Source organism: Manis javanica, chromosome 8, assembly GCF_040802235.1.
Source record: "Manis javanica isolate MJ-LG chromosome 8, MJ_LKY, whole genome shotgun sequence".
NCBI lineage: Eukaryota > Metazoa > Chordata > Mammalia > Pholidota > Manidae > Manis > Manis javanica.
This window is the reverse complement of record NC_133163.1, coordinates 1343801-1368914: the sequence shown is the minus strand read 5'-3', so window position 1 is coordinate 1368914 and position 25114 is coordinate 1343801. Positions and strand designations below refer to the sequence as shown.

General features: G+C 63.6%; 2 protein-coding genes across 9 annotated transcripts in view; one reads left to right on the top strand and one right to left on the bottom strand.

The window, feature by feature from the left end:
* Positions 1-11721, bottom strand: part of AHNAK2 (AHNAK nucleoprotein 2) — a 37718-nt gene extending 25997 nt beyond the window's left edge. For 2 of the 5 annotated variants that reach the window (XM_073241746.1, XM_073241745.1), the window contains exon 1: positions 4577-4665. Coding sequence is in view for 3 of the 5 variants with exons in the window: in XM_073241742.1 (XP_073097843.1) it covers positions 11497-11551 (55 nt within the window). In the remaining 2 variants the exon portion in view is untranslated. Of the gene's footprint in view, positions 1-1386; positions 1448-4576; positions 4666-11496 lie in introns of those variants that run through there. The other 3 variants (XM_073241742.1, XM_073241744.1, XM_073241743.1) reach the window with 3 other exon arrangements.
* A 1402-nt stretch (positions 11722-13123) lies between these two features.
* Positions 13124-22929, top strand: CLBA1 (clathrin binding box of aftiphilin containing 1). 4 transcript variants are annotated; one of them, XM_073241740.1, is made up of 6 exons: positions 13124-13263; positions 13954-17559; positions 18830-18975; positions 20020-20149; positions 21053-21166; positions 22243-22929. In XM_073241740.1, exons 2-6 carry the CDS (start codon positions 17056-17058, stop codon positions 22342-22344), a joined length of 996 nt encoding a protein of 331 aa, XP_073097841.1. In that variant the 5' UTR covers positions 13124-13263; positions 13954-17055; the 3' UTR covers positions 22345-22929. The 4 variants fall into 4 exon arrangements, with proteins under 4 accessions (XP_073097841.1, XP_036847692.1, XP_073097842.1 ...); XM_036991797.2 differs by having other exon boundaries at positions 13129-13263; positions 22196-22929; XM_073241741.1 differs by lacking the exon at positions 13954-17559 and having other exon boundaries at positions 13141-13263; positions 22196-22929.
* The last annotated feature ends 2185 nt before the right edge of the window (positions 22930-25114 follow it).

Genomic DNA, 25114 nt, shown 5'->3' with positions numbered 1-25114 from the left:
TAAGTCTGACGCCCTCCCCCGTGGCCCGGCAGCCCCACACCCACACGCGTGCCCAAGGGGAATGCAGGTGTACGCTGCCCAAGAGAAGGGCACAGAAATGTCCACCTGTGTAATACAGCAGTACCCAGAGACTAAACAGGCTCAAAGGCCCCTCAACAGTAGAATGAAAGAAACCTGGGGTATTTGTGCAGTGGCCAGGGCAGCAAATGGCCACTTCCCCATGCCACATGGGCGAATTTCAGGAACAGAACGAACACAAAAAGCCAGGCATAAAAGGGCCCCAGACAGAAGGAACGCTGGCAGCCTCAGTTCACACTCGGGTGCCACCCACACGTGTTCTGAGTCCTGTGGGGAGGGGCCGAGCCGGCAGGGGCAGCCCCCAGGGGTGGGAGGGTCTACTTCTCCACTGGGGTCTCTTAACAGGCTGTGTCCACCTTGGGAAAAGGCAGCAAGCCACATACTCAGGATCTGTACCTGTTTTCAAGAAAATAAATTTAATTCTACATAAAACTGAAATGAGGATGTTATAAACTTTATGCAATCAATGTGAAAATTTAGCTGAACTGGACATATTCCTAGAGAAACACCCTGCCAGCAACACACAGAGAAACAGGCTCAGTAATGATGTAACAACCAGGTCCTGGTTTAAAACCTTTCCTCCCACAGAACCCACCCCCACCCCCACCCTGGACTCACACTATTCCAGGGAAGGGCGCTCACCTCACACCAGCACAGGCACAGCAGCCTGGGCTTGGGGGCACCGTCCGTCAGGGAGACACACTGCTCATGAGGAGGGGGCACAGTGCCCACTCCCAAGCCAAGGGCCCACAGGGTGCACAGCAGGCACTCGGCACCGGGATCCGGGCCTGTCCCTGTGGCTGTACAGCCATGGGGAAGCCCAGTTCTGGCAGGGCCATGGTGAGCTCTGCTGCCAGTCACTCCCTGCCGGTGTGCCACGCGCCCTGGGCAAGCCCATCCCCTCTCTGAGCCTTGACGCCCCCAGGGTTTTCCAAGAGCCACTCTGCCCACCCAGAAGAACCGGAGGGTCCGCAGAGAGGATGGAAGGGGCAGAGGGGGTGCCAGGGGGGCAGGAGTGACTCCCGGCTCTGATTCTAGGCCTTAGACCCAGAGCCTGCTCCCCACTGCGCCCCAAAGAAGCCAAGGGCAGTGGCGGCTGACCCCACTCCAGCCTCAGCTTCCCTTCCGGTTCTGCCCAAACCCTCAACCCCATCCCCAAAGTGGGTGGCCTGCGTGGTAAGCAAGCAGCAAGCTGCCCCAGGGGCACAGCCAGCAGGAGGTGAGCAGACTGTGCACCGCGGGGCACCCCCACCCCAAGCCGTCCCCTGGACGGGTCGGCTTGGGGCTGCCTCCCCACCCCGCCCCTACCTGTGCCAGTTGGCAGGCAGAGGAGGGGCCCTGCTGGTCTGGGCATGCGGCCTGGGCCATTGCTGAGCAGCTCAGGCGGCCCCAGCGGAGGGGCTGGGAGGTCAGCGAAGCTGCACAACCACCCAGAAAGCCAGCCTGCCCTGTCCACCCCCAGCGCCTCCAAAGCCACTTTGCTGAGTCAGACAGCAGAGAAGAGCTGGAGACCGCCCTCTGCTGGCAGACAGGCAGGCGTGGGGCTGGGGGGTCAGGGGGGCAGCGGTCCAGGGACCGAGCCGGGAAAGATCCTGGACCACAGATGCCGGAGGAGACCCCGGGTGGGGGAGTGTGGGTGGGTCAGCGAGCAGGGCCTCTGGCCGGGTGCAGCGTGCTGGGGGCTGCGCCACAGCTGCACCCCTAGATCTGCTCCGTGGGGGTCTCTTGGCATCACAGGCCTGGGTGAGGAAAGGTGCTGACAGGTGGCAGCCAGGGCACACCTCACCAGGGCTGGGAACCTGAGGCAGGCAGGAGGCTCAGCCGCCCTATTCCAGGGGCTGTGGCCTGGGGCTGCCAGCTGGGCCCACACATGCCAGCCCCACCCGCACAGCTGCCCCCTCAGATGGCAATGAGCCCAGGGCTCAGGGCGTGGCAGGCCCAGCCCAAGGCCACACAGCTGGGAAGGCGCCAGGCTGTGGTGTTCGGCTCTGGGTCCCACTGCACCCCTGAGGCAGGACCCTGGGCTGGCCGGAGCCTGGCCCAGGGCCGCACAAACAGGAAGGAGGAAATCCTGCCCGCTTTGGGCAAGGCTGCCTAGGCCCTGCCAGCTCGGACCTGCACCCTTAGGGAGGGGGGAGGAGGCACCTCTCCCCAGAGCATTGTCCTGCCAGGCCCCATGTCTTGAGGGGAACCCCCTGCCCCGAGTGCAGGGACAGTGTCTCATCAGCCTGTCTGACCTGGCCTGGCCCCCACGTGCCACAGCCCCTGCTGTCACCCTGAATAATGATTAATAAGGTCACCAAGGTGCCTTTTTACAGAGGACATGAAGGGCGCAGGCTAAGCCAGGTGCTGCAGCACCTGGTGCCCCCCCTCACCCACATCTTGTGCCCAGCACTTGGCTGGGCTGCATGTCCACCCAGCCCCTTACCCTAACCTTCCTTGGCCACAAACGAACTCCACTGTAGCATCCTGCTCCTGTGGGCGCAAGCTGGCACCCAGGGCAGGGACCCCCAGGCGGGCCCTCAACACTCCGGGGAGGAGGGCTGGGGGGCTCAGGGGGTGGGGGTGGGCACATCAGCACGAAAGCTTCCCTCCCAGAGACTGGAACACTCTGGGGCGGGGTGTCCAGGAAGTGCATCTGGGGAGGGCAAAGGCAAGGACAGGCAGATGCTGGCTGGGAGCTGGGGGTGGGGGCGCGGGTCAGAGAGAGGGGGCGCTTGCCCGGAATGGCTCTCAGGACCCCAGACCACGACGAGGACTCTCTGCCAGCCCCAGCCAGGTGGCAGTCCTTGGAGGGTCCAGAGGAGGGCCACCCGAGGTGGGGCAATTGCTTAAACAAAACCCAAGTGTGCATGCAAACCCGCTGCCCCTTAGGCCCAGCTCCAGGCGGGCCACGTGGGTGCGTTCGCATGTCACCAGGGCAGTGGTGGGACTGGGGAACCACGAGAGTGGCTGGGAGGAGAGGCCCCAGGTGTGGCCGCAGAGGTCCTTCCTGGGTGTGTGTGTGTGTGTGCACATGTATACGAAGGGGTGTGTTCATGGGTTCTCATGCTCACGCAGGGGTGTGTGAATGTGTGTCTGGACCTGGGACCCTCCCTTGCGCAGGGTGCACGGGGCTGGTGAGGCCCCCCGCTAGCCCAGGAGCCCTGGGAGTGGGAACCCCGAGGCAGACCCACCCCTCAGGGGTTGCTGCCCTTGGGCCTGGAGCCCAGTGCCCACACGGGCACATGGACACTCAAGCCTCACCCCCTCAAGGAGCTTCCCGAGGACAGTGCCAGGCTGGCTGACTTGTCAGGAGAGCTCCAGACATTTCAAAGCGACATGCCCACAGGGAGCCAGGGCCTGCCCACCCTCCCCAGTGTTCCCGAGACAACTGCTATGTTGGGAGGCCAGCAGGGCCCCAGCTTCCGCCTCCAAGGCTCCAGAGGCCCCGGGGGACCAGCCTGGGCCACCTGGGCCTGGCCGCGAGGGCACCTCACGCCCTTGCTTCCCCCACTTCAGCCAGGTGCTGCCCAGTCACCCTGCCCATGACAGCCTGTAGCTCCCTGGCGCCCCAGCTGGTCAGCCTGACATGGGAGCCTCTCCAACCCAGTGGCAACGTCTGCAGCCTCCAGGCCTCACTGCTGCTGCCCAGGGTTCCCCTGAGCTGGACTTCAGTCTCTCTTCCCCACCCCGTTTCCTCCACCAACTCACACACCAAGGCCGGCACTTCTGACCGCTGCCTGGTCCCTGGTCCCCAGAACCCTCTGTTCCCTGAACGCTCAGAGCCTGGAAGCCAGCAGGTACAGAGAAATGCTAGTGCCGGGGATAGGCAGGGGGAGGAAGGAGAGGGGCGGAGCGGACCTCCTGGAAAGGGGCGGGTCTCACACCACCTGGGGCGCAGCCAGGTCTGGGGGCTAGGAGGGCAGCAGGTGGGCCTGAGCATCTCTTTCTGTGCCTGGAGAAACTGAGGCCCGGGGCAGGCATGCCAGCCCACCGGCAGCTGAGAGAAGTGGCCCCACACGGGACCAGGGGATCAAGCCTGCTTCTCTCTCTGGGCTGCAAAGGCCAGCAGCCCGGACATCAGGCACAGTGTAACCCTGGGCAGAGCAGTCCACCACCACAGGCCCACAGCCCACCTGGCCCCATAGGTAAGCCTGGGAGGCCTCAGGCACCTCCCACAGCCCCCCAGGGTCCCAACAAGGACAGCAGCTGTCACCTGAGGACCCCTCCCCAGCCAAATGGCCCAACCTTGAGGATTTGCTCCACCTGGGACCGAAATGGCCCTGCTGGTACCCTTGGCTGCTGTGAATGGTACACCTGCCCCTGCAATATCAGCAGGGGCTGGGCAGGGCAGAGGCTCAGGGAGACGCCCAGCCCAGCCTGGCACCCCCAGCACCCCACCCGGTCCTCACGGGCCTGCTGGGTGGTGAGGTGGCCAGGTGCCCCAGGACTGAACCCAGGGAGATGGGGGCAGGAGGCAGGGTGGTGCAGAAGACGGCCGGCCGCAGCCGCTTACCGAGACTGGTGTCCTCCCAACTTGTCCGGCAGTGAGGATCCCAGCTCGCGCGGCCCTCCACAGCCCCGCCCCCCGTCCTCCTCCCAGGCAGGCCCCTCGGCCACTCGGGCCCTCCCCTCAGCTTCAAGGACCTGGGGACCCCGCCCTCCCCCAGAGGGCCCCCACCGAGCCCAAGCAGCTGACCTGGGGAGGAAACCGCAGCACGGGGCTGTCTGAGTCACCACCACCAGCCTGGCCCAGCTGAGCCGGTTCTGCTGCGTGGACAGGCCCAGAAAGGGCCCTCTGGGAAGGCTGCATACAGGCCCTGCCTCTCATTTTGCCTGCAGACCCAGCCCTGTTTGGGCTGTGGGGGCTGGGATCGGATTCCCGCTCCTGCCCAGACCGCAGCTCAACCGAGCCCACCTGCGGCCTGGGCCGTGACTGCAGGGGAAGTGGCCTCAGCCACAGACCCCTGCCCAGGGCAGCCGAACTCCAGCCCCCCTTCCAGCCCTCTCAGCCAAAACTTGGCACCCCCACCCCTCCACGGGCGTGGGAAAATGGCTGTGGGGGGGGGACCAGCATCCTTAGCGCACCTGTTCTCCCAGCCTGTCCTCAGCCACTTGGGTCTAAGTGGTGGCTGAGGAATACCCCCCCAGGCTGAAGGCCCCGAGTCTCCTGCCCCCCAGAGCTCTGACTGCCTGCCCTGCCACCTCACCCTGCTTCACCCAGATGCTCAGCCCGCCCCGCTGAGGGGACGGAGGATGGGATTCTGGCTCCCAGGCCCGTTGTGGCCCCAGACTGGGCAGGCCCAGGCAGGAGGGTACAGAGTGTGCTGTCTGCAGACCTGCTGCGGCATCCCAGGGGCCCCACCCTGCACCCCGAGACCCCTGGGTGCAGCCCAGCTGGCCGAGGGCACCTGCTCCCCACACACAGGTTGCAGCAGGCCAGCCCAGCTGAGGGACCCAGCCCAGGGTTTGCGGGCAGAGAGGGGTCAGGCCGTGCCCAGTGCTGCCCACCACACCAGGCTGGGGCCGCGAGGGCAGCCGCAGAACAGCAGACACCCAGAGGAGCTGCTGGGGAGCTGGGCTCCCCACCTCCTCAGCCAGTATGGCCTGCGGTGGGGACAGCAAGGGAAGGACAGCGGGCTGGGGGTAGACAGGGCAAGGGGCCTGGGGCAGGCCACCGGTCCCGGAAGGAGGGGCTCCCGGCCCCTCCGTGCTTTCCCCTCTAGAATCTTAACGGTCACAAACGACTCTATTTACAGTGAGACCAGAGAGCAGCCAGGCCTGCTGGCCGGTCCCACAGCCCCAGACAGTTCCCACCTGGGAACTCTGCGCGCTGCCTGACACCCACCAGACTGTCACCTCCCCCAGGGCAGGGCTGGGCCGGCTGACTCCACAGGAGCTCCCAGGGCTGGGCCTGGCTGGAAGGGGAGGACTGGGCAGCCTTGGGACGGGGTTGCCCCACCTCCTTCTCCCCAAACCAGTCAAGCCACACCCCCAACCCCTGACCCCAACCTACCCGGGTCCCCTGGGCCAGGACTCAGCCCTGGCGGGGGTCCTCACCTCACGCAGCCAGAGGGAGGTGCTCGGCCAGGCCCCCTGTGTGGTGCAGCATGCCCGCTGGGGGCTCTTCCAGTCACACTCCATGCCAATACCCTGTGCCCTGTTCTGCCATGGCAGGCCCTCTCTAGGCTCCACGTGTGCCCTTCCTGGATCACCCTCCCAGCTCAGACCCTGGACTCTCCCCAGCGGCCAGTGCCAGCAGCCCTTGGCCAAGCTGTGCACGCGTGGCTCCCAGGCCGAGGTGAGGTAGGTGCTGACAGGACAGTGCGGACTTGCAGGCCACGGGGATGCGGGGCAGAAAGGGCAGGGCAGGCTGGGGGCACTGAGCTCTGGGTCTGGACCACTGGGCCCTTGTAAGGGCCACCACTCACACCCAGCCCCGGAGTGGGCATCCAGTCCCACAGGGGGTGTACCTGGCTCCCCAGCAGGTAAGGGCTCTGGGAAAGACCCTGCCCACCTGCCTCAGCCCCTAGGGATCCCACCTGCAGGACCCCTGGCTCTGTGGGCAGGCAAGCGCTGTGCTGGCTGAAGGGGCAGCGGCAGGGCATCTGCTGCACTGACACACCTCGGGTCCTGAGAGCCAGGCCACCCAGCACATGCCCGCCAATGCCCCCTGCACAGGCAGTCGTAGCTCAAAGCTGCCTGGACCCTTGGGAGTCACCATGGAACTCGGTTGGCAGGGCCGGGGCAGCTGATAGTGAACCAGCTGGAGAGGAAGCCAGGACCGAGCGTGGCATTCTCACATGGCATGTCCCAGGGGAGCCCGAGGGTTTCTGGTGCCACACAGGAGCAGGGCCTGCCAGGCCAGAGCTGCCCCCCAGGGTCCCACAGCCAGGCACTCCATGGGGAGCCGTCCTTGTCCCTCCTCTGGGAGGGACCCAGCAAGGCTGGCAGCTCTTAGGAAACAAGGGCGTCAGCAGCACCAGGGGAGGTGCAGTGCCCGGTGCAGGCCAGTCTGACCCCACCCGGTTTGGGTGGCAAACGAAGGGGCCTTGACCTAACTGCGGGAGGCTCAGGGCCTCCTGCCACCCAGGTGCCAGCTCCTGGGCAGCCCCTCCAGTGATGGTGGGCCTGAGCAAGCCATCAACTGCACCGTAAGGGCCCCACCAGGCATCCCGTCCCTGCCCTCCCTCTGCCTGGAGCCTTGCTGTCCTCTCAGCAGCAGACACCCACCTCCTACGCTGTGTCTAGGAGGGAGTGCAGGTCCTGAAGGACCCTTCCCAGGACGCCTGCCCCAAACCGCTCACCTGCTCAGGAGTCCCCAGCCTGCCTCTGCTGGTGGCTGGGCGCCAGCAGCTCTGCCTGCGGATCCAGCATCCCACTCTGAAAGACATGCCTGCCCAGGGCCCTCCCAAAAAGCCCAGTGCCCCCCTTCAACCCACACACTCTGGGGTCGGGGAGGCCTCCTTTGGCTCCCCATATGGCAGGAAGCAGGGCAGGAACTGGGTGGCCAGCGGGCAGGGCTGTGGACACAAGGATGCCACCTCCAGGCCTGCCCCAGTCCCCCTGGCCTCCTGGGCCCAGCTCCATTTTTTTATTTTAGAAAGTGCTTCTCACTATTGAATATTCACCCTTGTGAGGCAGACCTGTGGTTCCCGGTGCCTATTATGGCTGCCAAGAAAAAGCAAAACAAAGGGAAACCTGGAGGTAGAGGCAGGGTGGGCAGGCCTTGATAGAGATGGCCCTGCAGGCTCACAGCGTGACCAGACCCCCGGCCAAAAGGGGCAGCTGCCAATCGCGTGGGGAAGGGGCAGGTCAGGGGGCGTGGTCAGTTCTGTGTCCAGCCGAGGCTCCCTGCCCACACACAGTCCCTCTGGGCTCATCCTCCCCTCCCCTCTTGGGGCTCAGCTCCCTCTGTTTCTCCCTCCTCCTTCGCCCTGCCCTGCCTCATCCCTTCCCATGGGGGCTCCCCCAAAGCCCCTGGGCCTCCTCAGGGCCCTGGAATTCAGCCCTCCTTCCTAACAGCCTGGTCCCTGCCCTCTTCACCCTTAACTCTCGACCCCACCTGCAGGCCCACTCTACTAAGCCACTTGCTGCACCCTAGCCAATGGTCTCTCCAGGACTCTTGCATACGCTGCTCTTCCCATCAGGTGGCCCTTCCTCCAGGAAGTCCTCCCTAACTCCTCCATGCACCTCAGCCTATACTGATGATGGAAGCCATACCTGGCTCACCTTTGCTGAACAAACAGTGGTGAACCCGGCTTCCCAGTGTGCGACCTCTCAGGGCCCCTGGGACACACAGACGGACAGAGAGGTGGGCAGGCAACCCCCTTCCATTAGCCCTAAACATAGCATTTGCTTCCTCCTACATTCTCAGAGGAGCCCAGACAGAGGACCAAGCTGGAGAGATCTGGGCTTTTCACTTCTGGGGGAGAGGTAGGGGCCCTCAGATGGCCAGGGCCCCCCCCCCCACCTGTGTTTCTCTTCCCTGGCAGCTCCACTTCCCTACCCCCAGCTTGAAACGGCAGCCTTCAGCAAAGGCAGTCAAGGGAGGAAGCATACAGAAAGGGTGGGGGTCTGGAGAGCTAAGGGTAAGCCCAGGAATCCAGAAGACTTCCTGGAAGAGGCAGCTCCTAGCCAGGCCCGGACAGAAGTGCTTGGCCAAAGGGACAGAAGGCCACAGGGTATTCCTGCCACAGGCCCAGCCACGAGGAACCCAGGTGCCCAGGTGGAGTGCACATACCACTTCCAGCATGCAGGGGCTTTGGGGCACTGGGCCTGTCCTTCCCTCCTGAACTCCACCCCTCCCCTTTTCCTGAGGCCTTAGGGCAGGAGCAGGGCTGTCCACCTTCAGTTTTCCCACCAGAAAGAGCTGGGGGTGCTGTCAGGAACACATATGCCATCACCACTGGTGGCTTTGAGAATCTGCTTCACTGAAGTGTCAGGAGAGATGCTACCCACCCAGGGTGACCCCCACTTCCTCTTTCTTGGTTCCCACCTCTGCCACAGCTGCTGCTCGGCTGGAGAGGGGCACTCGAGAACGCCCCTGCCTAGGGCCCTTGCTTGGGGCAGGGCAGACTAGGCGCCTCCAGCCATCAGAGGTGTGGGGCAGCTGCCCTGGCCTCACTGCTCTAGGACTCAGGGTGCCTGTCTGCAAAATGGGGCCAGGCTTCCCTCTCTGGAAAGACCCCAGGGTCGCCACAGCGCCCCGCTGGGGAGAGACCACCCAGATGCCCCCTCCTGGTGTTTCACTGCACCTGGGGCCTCCCTGAGCCCTGTGGGGCTTCTTGGGGTGGAGATGGGGGGCCCAAGGCCAAGCCAGAGACTTGCAGGCACAGGGCAGAGGCCCAGGCCAGGAGTAGGGAGCTCCCTGTCAGTCCGGCTGCCCAGGGCCCAGCTCTGCCTCAGCAAGGAACAGGCTGCTGCCGAGACAAGAAGGGATGTGACAGCCAGAGCCTGTCACAGGGGCACGTGGTTGGTGCCCCGGATGGGGGCGGTGCACCCAGGTAGAGCTCAACCACACCAGAATAAGAGGTGGCCTGGGAAGATGGGGGCAGGGAGGATTTGGGGGCTCTGCCTGAACTACCCAGGTGTTGTGTGGCTGGGGGATCCCTGTGCACCTGTTCCCAGTGAAGCCACCAGGGGCAGCCTCTGAGGGCCAGCTGGATGGGAGATGGCTCCCTCCCCCTGGGCTGGGGGCAGGGGCACAGACAGGCTCTGGGAGGGGTCTTCAGAGGACCTAACATGGCTGGCCCAGGAGGGCAGGTTTGGACTGAGCAGAAAGAAGGGCAGGGGAGGGCCTGCCAATGTCTCGCCTGCTAGGAGGACACTGCGGCTGGAAGAGCCCCCAGGGGGCCTGATCAGCAATGCATGTTCCTGGACCTCCCGTGAAGGTGGGCGGCAGGGGGCCTGGGAGTCCACAGGTTGTACAGAACCCCCAGGGGCCCTGATCCGGCAGGTCTCCTACCCACACCCCGTGAGTACAACTGAGCTCCTTTCACCAGGGGCAGATGGTTCTGTGGGCTGGACACGGGGTGTGGGGGAGGACTGCCCAGAGGCCAGGGAACCACGAGTCACAGCAGAGAGGAGAACCTGAGCTGGGGAGAGGCGCCCAGCATGGGCCACTGCGAGGCGGGAGGGTGGATGAGATGGCCCGACAGCCTGCAGCCTGGGCCTCTGGGTCCCCTGGGAATGAGGAAGAGACCAGTGTGCAAAGGGGGGGCAGAGCACCGGCCCCAGGCCCCTCGGGTCCCTCTCCTCCCCTTGTGATGCGATGTGGGCAGGGCCACCCAGTCAGGGGGAGCGGACAGGGGCCCACAGACCCACAGCCACCATCATTCTCCTACAGGCTATCCAGGGAACACCAGGGCACTCTGGGCCCCATCTGGGAGAGGGTGGCCCCAACAGGAGGTCAGCTGGACTTCAGTGCTCACCAGACAGGAGGGGCCGCGGGCCTCCCGCTGCAGCTGAAGGGGTGCACCCAGGCTGAAGGGTGACCCCCTCCTCTGCAGCAGCAGTGCCATCATTACTATCCATCTCTGCTTTCCCCAAGGAGTGGGGTCCGATCTGCACCGACACAGCGTGGCCCCAGCCCCCCTACCAGCAGCTGGCCAGGTATCCTGGGTGTGGCCAGGCTGCTGCGTCGCTGACCAGTGCTGGAGAGACTGCCCCTGCCACACCCCACCCTGCCCTCCATGAGGCTGAGACACCCAGGCCCTGGAACTAGGCCCAGTGCGGGACAGACAGATAGGGAGCACCTGCTTCCCGTTCTGTGGCAAGAGGTGCACAGCGGGAGGGGTCCTGCCCCACAGGCAGCACCCACCTTTCCTCACCCGGCACTGGGGGACTCTGTGGCCTGAGCTCTGACCCCACTGAGGCCCCCTCACCAAGCCCAGATCCCAGGTCTAGCCCTGCCACAGCCACCATCTAGCCAGTGAGCCTGCCACAGAGTAGCCACACCGCTGACCCAGCCTAGCCCAGCCTGGCGGTCCTGGACCAGGGCCAATTGCTGTAACTCCCGCCGCAGACAGGCTGCTCTGCCCCAACACGGGTCAGAGGGCAGGCCTGGCAGCAAGTCTCCACAGTCCAGTGACCCCGCAGTCCTCACACCCCACTCCCACCTGCGGCCCTCCCCAGGCGGCCACCTCTAGGGACAAGGCAACGTCCCAGGGGTTACAGCAGGGGGTCGGTGACAGAGGGAGACGGACAAGGGCAGGGAGCGACAGGGTGAGTGGCAGAGATGAGTCAGCGACAGGGTGAGCGGCAGGGCGGGGAGGGGTGGGAAGCGGGCGAGTAAAGGCCAGAGGCAGGAGAAGGCGGGCCGAGACCCAGCAGTCCCCGAGGCGCCCCCCACCCGGCCGCGCTGCGCACGCCCAGCGCCTCCCGCGGAGCCCACCCGTCCCAAGGGAGCGGGCTGCAGGCGGGGAGGAGGCGCACCGCTGCCGGGGGCTCCAGGCCAGGTGGGCAGCACCATGTGGAAGCAGTCGCACATCGCGGCGGCCTTCGTGCGGGCCGGTAGCGGCCCGTCGTGTCCGGTCGCGGGTTCCCAGATCCGGCGCGCGGGCGGCCCGGGAACGGGCGGGCGCCGCGCTCCACCTCCCGCAACACCGCGCTGCCGCGACAGCAGGCCTCGGACTGCGGGCCGAGCCCCTCTCCAGCGACCCCGCCGCCGCTGCGGGACCCCGCCCAGCCCGCGCGGGCCACTGCGGAGCGAGCTCGGGCAGCGCCGCCGGCCTCATTCAGCCCATTGGCTGCCTCCCCGTAGGCCCCGCCCCCGTCCGAGAGGCAGGGCCCGCCCCCGGTCGCCAGGCCACGCCCCGATCTCATCAGGGCCCCGCCCCCCGCATCCCCGCTCCAGTCCGACTCCCGCCCCAGGCCCGCCGCCGACCAGCCCAGACCCGGGCTAGGCCCGCCGCCCGCCCACAGCCGGCCCTCCCAGGGACCAGAGTCGGCTTTGGGCGCCTGTGTCCCCGCGCTGCGCGGACGCTCCTGGACCCTCGCACCGCAGTCCCACCTCCCAGTCCGGAGATGGACATTGTAGCTCCGAGCTGGGGAGTGGGACACCCTGGGGTAACCGCCAGGGATCTGACCCCCGCGGCCTCGCCCGAGGTGTGGTCTGCGGGGTAGCGCTTTCAGCGGCGGGCGTGGCCGACAGTCTGGACTGGGACCTCAGGATTGCGGGAAGGGTGTGCGGGACAGGGGCAACCGAGCAGTGTGTGCGCGGAGGACAGGGAAGGCCAAGGCTGAAAGCTGGGCCCCTGGTGCTGCGGGAAGGGCGCCGGGGGCAGCAAGATTGGGCGATGGGAGATGAGGAACAACCACCCTGTCTGTAGAAGCACTGCTGGAAGCCTGGAGCCCTGCAAGGGGGCCCATCTGGACCATGTGGGGTGGGAACAAGGGCCCAGGATGCCCGACGCCTGCAGAGGGGTCTTGGTGAGGGCTGGAGTGGGGCTGGTTGGAGTCCTGAGTGTTGTGCAGAAGGGGCACTCTGAAGGGGTGGGGAGGCCCAGGCGAGCTCTGTTTTCTTGAGGACAGGAAGTTAGCTGAGGCCCAGCGCAGTTACACCTGAGGAGGGACACCTTGGGGGTGGGCGTCCTGCTGGGCTGGGGCTGGGGAGCCCTGGCCAGAGCGAACCAGGGGGGCACCATCACTCCAAGCAGGGCCGTCCCAGGGGACTGCCCGGGAAAGGTGCTGGCGGTGCTGGGACCATTAGACACACACGTACACACGCACCTTTTCCTGGGGGTAGTAAGAGGCCAGGCTGCGACAGGAGGGCCACACAGACCCACACACCAGCACACAGAGGGCTGCCTGGACGTGTCCCCATGCATTCGGAGACAGGCACACCCATGCTCACACATGCCTGGGCCCACACACACATGCATACTCACACATGCCTGGGCACACCTATACTCACACACAGGGCCCACATGCCTGGCTATGCTCAAGAGGACACAGACACACACGCGTATACACAGGCACACACCGCTCCTGGCTCACTTGGGGATGCACACAGCCAGCAGGGCCCAGGTGAGCCTGCCCAGAGGGATGACTCACTCAGACAGCAGTTCCCGTTAGCCGCGCTGCAGCCGGGCAGCTTTCCAGCAGCAGGTCAGACAGACACGCAACACTGCCGGGAAGAGGCCCTGGCAGCGTCCTGCCCCTTGAGCTAATGGCATGATGGGGCACAGCCTTCTCCTCCAGGTGGGTCTCACCCTCCTGCCCCAGGGTCTTCTCCGTCAGTCTGGGAGTCAGTTCCTTGCGGAGACAGGGAGTGGGGGCTGCCTGTGTTCCTGGCTGCCCCAGCCGTCCATCGGGGGTCCCAGACTTTCTGTCCTTTGTGTGTGTGTCTGGCTGTGGGGGTCTGGGTGGTCCTTGAAGTCCCCTGGCTGGCTAGGGCCTGGGGCAGGGACCTCCCTACATTCTACCCTTGGCCTTGGTGAGGGCTGGAAAGGCTTACCCTGGCCTGCCAGGGCCTTGCTCACTCCGCAACAAGGGAGTTGACTCAGCACTGGCTCCAGTCCACAGATTCAGGATGGGGGTGGGTAGGGACCCTCACTCCCACCTTCCCTGTCCTGCCTGCTCTGAGGCAGAGGGCTGGCATCACCTGCTTTGCTAACCCCCATGCATCCCCGCGGGCCCCTTTCGTCTTTGGGAGAGCCTGGCTCCTCGGGCAGTGTACCCAACGCCCAGCAGGCTGCAGCTACCCAGCGGGAGACTGCCCACAGTCGGCTCTTACTCCCAGGACCAGCCAGCCTGGGCCCTGCCTCCCCCTGCTTAATCCCTCATCCCACCCTCAGGGGCCTCGGCATCACAGGGCCATACAGGGAAGAGAGCTGCCCAGGTGGCACCTGTAAAGCCCGCCTGTGACCCCCTGCTGTCCCTATCCCCCAGCTGAAGCCTGGCCTCAGAGCCCTGCACTGCCAGGAGTGCCAGTCATGACGTGCAGCTCCAGCTGCAGCCCCACATTCCCCCCAGGGACAGATGCCCCTCTGGGGAAGGCCACAGCAGCTGGACGTCGCTCAGGAATTGCTGTCCCCCAGAAGCATGAAGACACGGGCCCAACCCACAGCTACGCCTGGCACGTACAAGGCCCCATCGTCTCTGAGTGCCACCCCATGGTGGGCCTGCGGTGTGCTGCAGTGCCCTGTGCTCTCTCCTGTTGGCACCCACAAGCTTGACCTCCTCCCTAGGACCATGGTGCCAGAGACACCAAGGGCCACTCTCCAGTGCTGGCCCTGGCCTGCTGGGGTCTCAGGCTTGCCCACAGCCTACCACGGATAGGTACCTGGGGACCAGAGTCTGATGAGGCCAGGGTGAGGAGCCATGGGAGCCGGCCATGTCTCCCCGGGATCAGCTCCTGAGCACAGTGCCCACCCTGCCCCCACCCGCCTCTCCAGGCCAGAGGGGATGTCCAGAGCATCAATGATTCATGCTTGTTTGTGGCTGCTGCAGCAGCAGGAACAAAAATAGCTCTGCCGTTGCCCCGCCCCACCCGAGGGGCAGGACAGGGCAGTGGGTGTATCTGCCCGCCCCCAGCTGCTGTCTGTCCTCCCACCCAGTCCTTTGCACAGAAGCAGTGGGGGAAGGCTGCAGGTCTGCTGGCCCCTGGCCCCTCACTGCCTTGCTCAATCCCAAGCTGTGCCCACTCCAGGCGTGGGGTGGATGACCTCCTCAAATCATCCCAAGGACTCCAGTCTGAGGACCCCAGAGGACAGGATACCTGGGTGCTTCCCAGGGCAATGCGGGAGCAGCCAGGATTCTGTGGGGTTCTGGGTGGGGTGCAGGCTGGCCCCTCCTCCCAAGGATGGGGCAGGGAGGCTCAGCTTGGCAGCAGAGAAGCTGTACCTCACCCCCTGCTCCCCCGTTCAGCGGGTCTGATGTTCAAGATAGACTGAGGTGTCCCAAGAGGAGCTGGGAGGGCCGGGACACCTGTAGTCAGGGCACCCAATGATGGGGTCACCTGGGCTGCCTCCTTTGAGTCTTGGCTCCCCCAAGGCAACACATCCTTAGTAGGGCAGCCAGGGTCACTCTGGTCATGAGCTTCCTGTGACTGCTATAACAAATAACCACAATGCAGTGTGGAAAACCAGCACACATTTATTCCTTACAGTTCCAGGTATTGGTGGGGCCAGGTTCCTTCTGGAGTTTTCAGGGTAGATCTATGTCCTTGCCTTTTTCAGCTTCTGGAGGCCACCTGCCTCCCTTGGCTCACGGCCCTGCGTTGCTCTGGTGACCTCTGCTTCTGTCTTCCCATCATCTCTCCTGGACTCTGACCCTCCTGCCTCCCTCTTGTAAGGACATTGGGCTCAACAGCTGAATCCAGGACCATCTGCCCATCTCAAGAGCCTTAATTCAACACAATCAGATCCTTAAAGTCCCTGTTACCTCGAAAGGTCCCAGAGTCCCAGGTTCTGGGGACCAGGATGTGGACCTCTCCGGAAGGCGTTTATGCAGCTACCACACCCAGTGACACAGATCGGCCCTCCCTTGGCCTGTTTTGTGCCTGGTCATTGCATCCTGCACCCAGGGTCCCAGTGCCAACGCACTCTGCACTGAGGTCCAGACAGAGCATGGGGAACTGACGAGAGTCAGGAGTGCTGGCTCCAGCCCTGGCGACGGTTCTCAGGCCTGCGGGCCTGGGCCTGTTTCCCCACCTGCACCGGAAGCCAACACTCCTCCTACCTCTTTCCAGCTCCCTGGACTGTGAGGATGGCAAGGACACTGGGTGAGGGGGTCCGAGCCGATGCTGTCCCCAGGTGACATGGCAGGAGAGAGCTGGCATTTGCCACTTTCTGACAGGGTCACCAGGGTTTCTGCCCAGTGCCCTGCAGCCAGACTGCATTGCTCGAACACTGCACTGCAGCCCTTGTGGCCCTCAGGAAGCAGGATAAGGGGAAGGAGGCTGCAATCCAGAGTTAAGAGAATGACCTCATCTGGTCATTTTTAAAATGAAAAATTTCGGTAGCTTGGCTGGAAAGGAGCAGGGGGAGCGCAGGATGCAAACAGGATGGGCCGCAGATAGGGCCCGAGGAGGGCACAGGGTGGGTGAACGCGCGCAGGGGGTCGGCCGGGGGCGGGCGGGACAGGGCTTGGCCGGGATCTGGGGAGGCCGAGGTTAAGCGCGCCATCGCAGGACTGGGATGGGGACGGGCAGCTCCCGGGCATCCGAGGTCAGGGCGCTGGAGGGGGCTGGGCAGGGCACACGCCCCAAGGGGCTGACGGGTCGGGGGCACACACGCACTAAGCGTCCTTCTAATTAGAAGAGGGTCGCTCCCCGCGACGCGCTACAGCCAAGCGGAAGGCGCGACTCGGCCACGCGAAGAGCCGGCCAACTCCGCGCCCGCGGGGCGCAGGCGCAGGGCGGGGCCGCGCGCGGACGTCACGGCGGCGGACGCCGGAAGCTGGGCTGGCGCGCGCCGTTGCCGGGCAACGGGCCGGCGCGGGCCGGGGCTCCCCGTTACAGCAGGCGGAGTCGGCTCCAGGGCCAAGGCGGGCGCAGGCCGGGCCCGACGCCAGTCCGAGTGCCCCTTCGGAGCCGCACGCCGGGCCCCCGCGGGTGTCTCGGCCGCCCCTCGGACCCGGCCCGGGGCTGCTTACGGCCCGCCCCGAGGGGCCACCCCGAGCCCCGCGACCCCACTCTCGGAGACCTCTGCGCGCCGCGGCCCAGGCCGGACCCCGCAGCTCGACCCCCTCCCGGGCCGATCCGTCCCCCCGCACCTCCTCGGTCTCCAGCACGCGCCGCTCTCGGACTGGCCGCGGGGGCGTGTGTAGGAGGAAGCCGGGCAGCCGCTCTGGTCACTCCGCCGGGCGGCCAGGCCGTGTACGTGGCTGTGTGCGTTCCGCAGCGGCACTGGGCCCGCGCAAAGCCGCTCGCACCCCCGAGGAAGCCCCCAGCAGCTACGGGGCAGCTGCGGGCGGCGCTCCGGCCCTGTCCCGCCCGGGCAGCGCCCGCACAGCCGTGTGGATGTCTCCTGAGCACCCTCCATCGCGTGCATGCGGGCCCGCGGTACCTGCATGCAAGGCCAGCAGGGGCTGGGGGGGCAGCCTGGCCAGATGCCCCGGCTAAGCAGGTCTCTGAGTGACCTCGCACAGGCAGCAGGCGAGCTCTCCGTCCACGAGATTTCTGAAGACAGACGGGTGCCTGCAAGTGAGGTGCCTGGGAGACAGAGCGGTGACGGTGTGGCGTGCTGGGGGGCCTGCCCCCGCCGTCCTCTGCTGGCGGGGGGCGCCAGGATCCTCGGGCACCGCGAGGGCTTTTCTACCTGCACTGCCAGTGGTCTGGACCCAGGAGAACCCAGCAGTGCCTGGGGGGACTTTGAAAGCTTTCAGGGCTCTCCGGCCAGGTCTGAACAATTCTCTCAGTTCTTTGAACTCCCAGAGAGGCCCACTGAACCGCAGCCACCGAGAACCGCCTCTGCCCACGGGGAGCATGGTGCTCACCAGCCTCACCAAGGTGGACCTTGGTTGACAGGAACCACTGCCGTCACACCTTCTGAGGTATTTCTAAAGCATTTGTCTTCACCACGCGGCACAGGAAGTGCTTAACCGTGGACAGGCCCACAGACCTCAGGATTTGGTGGGCTGGCTAGGGAGGGTCTGGTTTTCTCCTGGCCTCTGGCCGCATGGTCAGCTGCCCTGTCCTGTGCCAGGGAAGGAATAAGCCTGCAGAAGTGGGCGGCCCAGAGGGCAACTCAGGGGCTGGGCCACCTTCTGTGCCCTGTCCTGTGCCAGGGAAGGAATAAGCCTGCAGAAGTGGACGGCCCGGAGGGCAACTCAGGGGCTGGGCCACCTTCTGTGCCCTTTCCTCCCGGGTCTGGCCACACGGGCCTCCGCCTTCCAGTCTGCTGGGGCTCTGCTCTCCTGGCCCCGGGTCAGGGAACCCAGGGACAGAGCTTCTTGTTTGGAGTCCCATTTCATTCTGTGTGTGATGGCCAGACGCTGGAGAAGGCCAGCGTGCCCAGGCCCGTTCCCCGGCCCCTCACTCTGCCCTCCCCTGCCTGGCTGCCGGTGTTTACCTTGTGACTGCCGGGTGCCCTCCTTTTTCCTGTCTTTCTCTTCCCTTGTTACTCTTCTTTCTCGGCATCTCTCCACAAATGGGTCACCCTAAAATCCTAAGAACACAGGAAGCAGAATGAAAAAGGGAGAAAAGAAAAGGTTTGCTGGGTCTTGTTTCCTAAACCAAACACTGTTTACCTGGACTTCGGACAAGAGCCACCCTGCTGTGACACTGGGCCTGAAAACAGTGTGATTGATCAGTCACAGAGAGATTCGATCATGACGCAAACTTTGCGGGAAACACTGGGTGAATGCGGAAACCTGCAGCCAGCTGATCTGAGCGTGGGTGCTGAGCCCTCATGCCTCGGGCCCTACCCGTCCTGACCTGGGCTGGGACCCACCGGACTGCCCACCCGCCTTCCAGCACTTCACACTCGTTCACAGCCTACAAACTTCAGCTCTTTTCCCAAGGAGTGCCATCTTTATTGGATTTCTCCGCCAGTTAGCACTTCGGGCAGACACCCGCTCTTGCTCCCGCATCCCTGATGTGCTTGGTGAGCGTGGTGCCCTCCCCCGCCTTCCCACCCGCGCTGCGGCTCTCACGCTGTGGTTTATCCTGGCCCTGAGGTTCTAGGAGGGAACCTGTCACATTGTAGTAGCGGTAACTGTGAATATGATCATTTACAAACTTCATTTGTGCCAAGAGTATGTATTTAGAAAATGGTGACGTGTGCGTTCCCCTAACTTTGGTATGTTTTGTTTCTTTTTCCAGCCCACTCTCAGCTATGAGAACATCTTTAGGTTTGCCTTTCAAGAAGTCCCAGTCCAGCAGGCAACTGAAGATGTTCCCACCTTAGACTACTTCTTAGAAATGAGCAGTGAAGAGAAGCCTGGTCTTGAATCTGTACATAAATTGTGGTAATGAACTTAAATTGGAACTAATATTTCTTACAGCAATGTCTGCATGTATGTTTTTGGTTGATAAAGTGGAACTGTGAGGCATTATACGCTTGCCTTTCTACAGAGAGCGTTGTCTCTCCCGAAGTCCCCACAGGACTTTTGGGTTGTGGGGTCCCCACAGAGGGACCGGGTGGCACAGACTGATGGTCTGGCTGCGGGTCCTGCTCTCAGAGCCGCGTTCAGCCTCCTTCCCCACATCCCACTTCCAAGAGGCTCACGTGGAGCACAGGAGACCAGGCAGCACCCCATGTCTCAGTGTGAGTACTGGGGTCACAGGGGCCTTCTGGGGGGCTTGGCTGAGTGACCCTCCACCACAGAGAAAACACCCCAGTGTCCTGGAGGGACATTTCCAACCCATGGGGTCAGCTGGCCTGTGTGCACCCGGTGTTGCTGCGAGCCTGAGGGCCCCTGGGGCCGGTTCCCTGAGGGAAATCACAAAGGCCCTTTGCACCGGACCATTTTCCGGGACTGAGAGAAAACCGAAGTCCCCACAGGACTTTTGGGTTGTGGGGTCCCCACAGAGGGACCGGGTGGCACTCAAGTTTTGACTCGAGTGGGTAGGTCAGGGCCGACATGCGCTGGCTTCCCGGGGCCCTCTGCGTGCTCTGCCGAGCTGGCCGAGACTTCGTCGGGGTCACCCAGAGACGTGGGCGGTCCTGGGAGGGGGGCCTGGGGTGGGGGCTGTCCGGGAGGGAAGGTCGGTGTCGCCTCTGGCTGAGGCACAGGCCGCGGAACTCGTGCTCCTGCTGGCGAACAGGCCCAGGATCCCTCCGTGCACCCCCGCCAGCGCCGTCTTGGACGCCGGAGCTCTGCCCCTCAGGCAGCAAGACCGGCACCGTGTCTGGCCCTGCGGAGCTCCCGACCCCAGGAGGAGACTGGCGAGGAAATAACACCAGGCGCGCCCTGCACAGAGAGGGGCGAGCTCCTGAGGGCACTGCCACCCGCGCCCGCCGCTTCTGTCCCAGGGCCGCTGGTCACTTCACTCATGCGCCTCTCTTCCAGCTCTGAACCTAGGAGCCTCTGGAGAGCTCTTCAGAGCACGGACGGCTCCCGTGCCTCCCGACGCCTGCGGAGCGGGTCCCACTGCCAGGAGAGCCTCTTTCTTGTCCTCGGAGTAGATGCTGCTCAGAAGGTGAGGTGACGCGGGCAGGGCTGGCACACCCTGGAGAGCCACCCGCCTGGGGGCAGGGGTGGGCGGCCTTGTTGCTGGGAACAGCGGCCTGGTCTGCGGACAGCCCTCCGGCAGTGGCTTCCCCCAGCGCGCCCACCACTGGGGCGGGAAGGGGCGAGGCTGTGCTCCTGGGCGCTAGGCCCTGCCCTGTGCGGGGGCTCCTGGGTGAGTCTGCACCCTGGACGCTGACCGGTGGTGCCCATGGGTGAGAGTGTGGGCAGCAGAAGGGGGCAGGTGGAGGCATGCAGTTAGCCGTGAGGGTCCTGAGGCGGAGCCAGGTCACCAGCCTGCCTCAACTTACCTGTGGGTGGGCTCGTAAGTCATCAAAGATATGTGACTTTGTGAGGCCGGCTTTCAGCAATCAAGTTGACAAAGACCGTTTTCCATTTTTAAGTGTTATAGCAATTTTCAAACATGGAAAACACAAAAGGGGCCAGCAGGCAGGCAGGCCGGCCATCCCGGGGAAGTTGGCCGAAGGGCTGCACCCGGCTGGCCAGAAAGTGAGGGGCTGGGTGGAGCCAGAGCCCCCTGAGGGCCGGCCTGGCTGTGTCTTCCTGCAGGGGAAACTCCAGGAGGCTGCCGAAGAGGAGACTTGGTTGGGGGCAGCCGCAGGCCTAGCAGGGCCAGGGGTCCATCCTGCAGGTGGCAGCCAAGACTGCATTGTGGAGGCCAAGGGGCAGCACAGGCCTTGGAGGGGGCGCCATGAGCTGGATGACGGGGGTGTGGGGACGGGTGTCCACCCCGGACCCTGAGTGGGTGCTGAGCCAGAGCCGCCTTGCCGTGTGCAGGGCGCTGGTGAAGGGAGCTGGGTCAGTGATGGCCCTCCACGCTGCCTCCCGTGCTGACCGTCGCTTGTCTCCTTAGAACCTTTCTAGAGGCCAGGGCCACACTGGGGAAGGTTCCGACCTCGAAGGGCCCAAAGAGCTTGGTGTGCACAGCGTCCGTCTGCACCACTGTAGAGCCCTGATCCAGACCAAGGTGAGCTGCCCCAGGGACAGGCCGAGGGGAGGCTGTGCCGGCCACTTGGAGCTCATGTTTGAGTTGCTCGCTTAATTCAGCTCTTGTGGACTGGTGAGAAGTGGGCCTTCCCAGCATCTAGGACAAAAGCAAAGCTTCACTGCAGTGCAGCCATGCCATGTGCAAAGATGCGTGGGGCAGGGCGCGGGAAGCGGGCAGGACCAGCCACGGCTGAGGGACAGCTGCAGAGTCTCAGCGGCAGAAAGGGCGGGTGGGGAAGGAGCATCTTGCCCTACAGGGGAGGCTTTCCCGGGAACAGGGCCTTCTGCCCACCCTCAGACCAGGTGTCAGGGGGAAGGGCACCACGAGCAGGCCCGGCACCTTGCCTCCCCGCTTCAGCCTGGAAGGACCTCCCACCTCCTGGGGCCCATGCTGCCTGGGGCCCCGGAGCATGTTGGGGCCCACCCTGTATGCCCCCCACCCCAGGGAGAAGGCCGGAGTGGTACATGGTGGTGTGTCCGCCGTGGGAACCTGCTTTGGCCGTGGTGTGGACAGTGCTGGGGAGGGGAGGGACCCAGCGGAGAACTGGGGTACCAGCAGGAGTGGTGTGGCAGCAGTGGGTGACAGGCACTGTGGTGTAGAGGCTGTCCCAGGGTGCCAGAGCCCTGTGTCCATCTGCTCTTCGGAAGACAGCACGGGGCAGGAGAAACGTCTAGAAGGGCCATCATAGAGCAACAAGCATGGAAGTGTCCACAGCAGCGCCACTCAGGGCAGCCTGCACGGGGACCGCATCCACGCTAGTCGTCAGGTGGAAACTGTGTCAGTCCCGGGGGACATTGCTGGGAGAGAGCAGGCAGGGCAGTGGTGTCCTCCACCTAGAGCGCCGGTCACAGCACAAGGGCTGTGTGGTGCCACCTCAGAAATGGGCCCAGCACCATGCCGGTGGCTGTGGCCGGGGCTGCAGGGCTGCAGGCTGGCGAGGCTGGGTGGCGGGCCTGCCGGCTTCTGGCCACGTGCGCTTGTACCTGACCGCATCCTCTCTCCCGTCAGCTCTCAGGGACGCCTGGGGGCAGGCCGGGGAGCCTGATCACATACAGCCTCTCTCTGAAGACCCCCATACGCGGAAGCCAGCAATATATCGCAATTCCAGGGAAGAAGAAGCTTTTCACTGCACGGAACCTGAAAATGACCTTGTTTAATAGTGATGTTTGCTAAAGTGGGAGTGCTTTGTACCTTTGAGGAATTTTGCATTTTCTTACTGTCCTGGAAACCAGAACTATTTTGTGGACGGTTCCTGGGATCTTCATGGAAGCCATCCTGCACCCATCGGCTTCTCGTGGGTCCCATCAGTTTAGCTGGAGGGCGTGTTGTTCAGCAGAGCCAGGCCTCACCACGAACGTGAGTGAAGGTGGCACTGCCCGTGTGAGTGCTGCTGGCCCCTGGGGGCGCCTGAGAGGGACCCCAGGCCTGGCTGCCTGCGCTGCTCTGCCTTGGACAGCCCAGGAAGCCTCACTCGCCGGTGGGACAGCTGTCGAGGCACCTACGAGGTCCTGAGTGTGCCCCTGTCACACCTCAGCCCTTGCCTGGTGTTCAGGCAGCCACAGGCATGCGGACTGAAAGGCTGCCTCACCCACAGCCCTGAGCCCCCACCCTGGCCTGCGCCTGTGCCTGCCCCCCCCCCAGCCAGCAGGCTTCCCCTGGCTTCAGCTAGGAATCCTCCTGATGCCAGAGCCCAGCTGTCGGCTCTGACTTTTGTAAAATCTTATTAAACTAAACAGCCTGGATGAGACTGTTCTTGTTAATTCGTCTGCTGTGCAGGAACTGGTGCCAGAAACCCTGCGTCCCAGCCTGCCCCTGCCCCCACCCAGCAGAGGCTTGGGGTCCCCGGCCACTGCTGCCCCGCCAGGGAGGGCCCCAGCTGCGGGTGAGAGAACACCGCCAGGGGCTGGCCCTGGGGGCTGCCATCAGGGCAGGTGTCAGACCCAAACGGGTATGGCAGGGACGCGCAGTGGCCAGCAGATACCCTGTCACGCAGGGTTTTCGGCCAGCTTGCCTGGGCCACTCCACCAGATCCCACATGGTTTTGAGGCTCATATTAGGGGATGAGGGGTTTTGGGTGCCATGTAAGGGCAGGCTGTCTTAATGTCTCCTTTTCAGTGGAAGGAGGTAGGGGTTTGGAAACGGCTTTTCTGCCATGCTGCTTCCATCAAAGGGTAGTGTCCAACCTTTGGTTAAAGGGAGACTTGGCAACTCAAACATGGCTCAGCTTGCCAGCTTGGATGCTGGCATTTTGCTGCTCCCACAGCTGTGTTCCTCACTCTGCTGGCTGTAGCTGGTGCCTCGGACCTCAGAAAGCCTGCCCCTCCCGACCCCCAGCCAGCCCAGTGTCCAGCCGGGTCTCACGAGGCTTTGTTAGGCAGTTGCAGACCAGCAGGTCCCACATAACTTTGTGCCCGCCCCAACCTCTGCTCCCGAGCTGCCTTTCCAGCGAAGGGCACCACTACCCGCCCAGCTCCCAAGCCAGAAGCCACGGCTCCCCGGCTCCTGTCCACACGGATGTGAAGTCTGACTCTCAACTGTGTCCTGACGTCTGGGCATCTGCTTGAGGAAAGGGCTTCTGAGCTGGGTCAGGCTTACACACCTGGTCACCTCTGATTCACATGGACAAATCCCAAGAGACTGTCCTCTCCCCATGCCCAAAACATGCCCACTTAGCACAAAATTGCATAAGATAATCAGAGCTCAGCGTACAAAGAAACCCAGGACAATTCTAAGTGGTGGAAGCCCCCTACCCTCTCCTCCCCAGGGGTGGGGTGGGAGAAGAGACCTAGGTGACGAATGAGAGACCTCCAATGGACAGCTGGGCTAGTAGAGGTGCCGCAGGGCGGGGCAGGCCTGGACCCAACCTCCAGCTCTTGGTCTTTGCGCAGAGCCCAGTGTAGAATGCCAAGAGCTCCATGGATGGAAGGAGAGCTGAGAGAAATTCTCCTAAAGTGTGAGGCCCCCAGGAAGAAGGCGGGGAGCTGGAGGGCTGAAACCCCTTAGCAGGCACCTGGGGATTCTGCTACCAAGTCTACAATTTGCACAGGGCAGCTGTGCTCTCCAGGGCATTCCAGGCCTTCAGAGTGGGGGGACCGCCCTCCACAGGCTGAGGAAGGGGCAGAGGAAAGACCCAGAATGGAGACTGAGAAGAGCCCCACAGTGGGCTACACACACAGCACCAGGCGCCAAGTAAGTGCAGGCTAGTCTCCAGAACCTCGCCAGCGCTCAGACCTCAGGTCCGGAGCACCAGTCCTGACACCACCCTGTGGACATGTGCCATCCTCACTGAAGCTGCAGCAAAGTGCAGACCCAGCTTGATGGCCTCCCGGGAACCTGAAGGCTGAATACAATTTGGTTCTTTTATGCAAAACATCCAATGTACAGTAAAATGTACTAGATAATGAAAATTTTGGAAGAAAATGTGACCCACAGTCAGCAGAGCAGAACCAGAGGCGGCCCGTATGGTGAAAGTCAGACTGAAATAGCTCATAAGAGCCGCCCATAAGTGGCGATGGCCCAGTGAGCTGGAGAATTTCAGTAGAAACATGCAAGTTATAAAAAAAAAAAAAAAATGGAAATAACGCTAGGAATGGAGAACACAGGATCATAAACGAACAGTTTAGATGGGCTTAGCAGCAGAACAGATCAGTGAACCTGAAGGCAGATCAGCAGAAGATACCGAACAGAACGCGGAGGAGATACGGCAGAGTCCAGGGTCCGAGGGACGGCACAGACAGTCCGACCTGGGTAGAGCTGCAACCCCATAGCAGAAGCAGAGAGCAAATACTGGAGACTTAATGGCTAAGAACTTCCCAAAACTAAAGAAAGAATGCACAGAGCACAAATCTCTGCGACCGCAAATGGATAAATATGCAGAAAACCATACACAACCTCAGGACTGTGGGGCGGTCACACAAAGCCACACAC

Coding starts and splice junctions, on each gene's coding strand:
- CLBA1 (XM_036991797.2), top strand. CDS start 17,056: ATGCGGGCCCGCGGTACCTGCATGCAAGGCCAGCAGGGGCTGGGGGGG. Junction 17,560..18,829: donor CTGCCGTCACACCTTCTGAG/GTATTTCTAAAG, acceptor TTCTTTTTCCAG/CCCACTCTCAGCTATGAGAA. Junction 18,976..20,019: donor GAATCTGTACATAAATTGTG/GTAATGAACTTA, acceptor CCTCTCTTCCAG/CTCTGAACCTAGGAGCCTCT.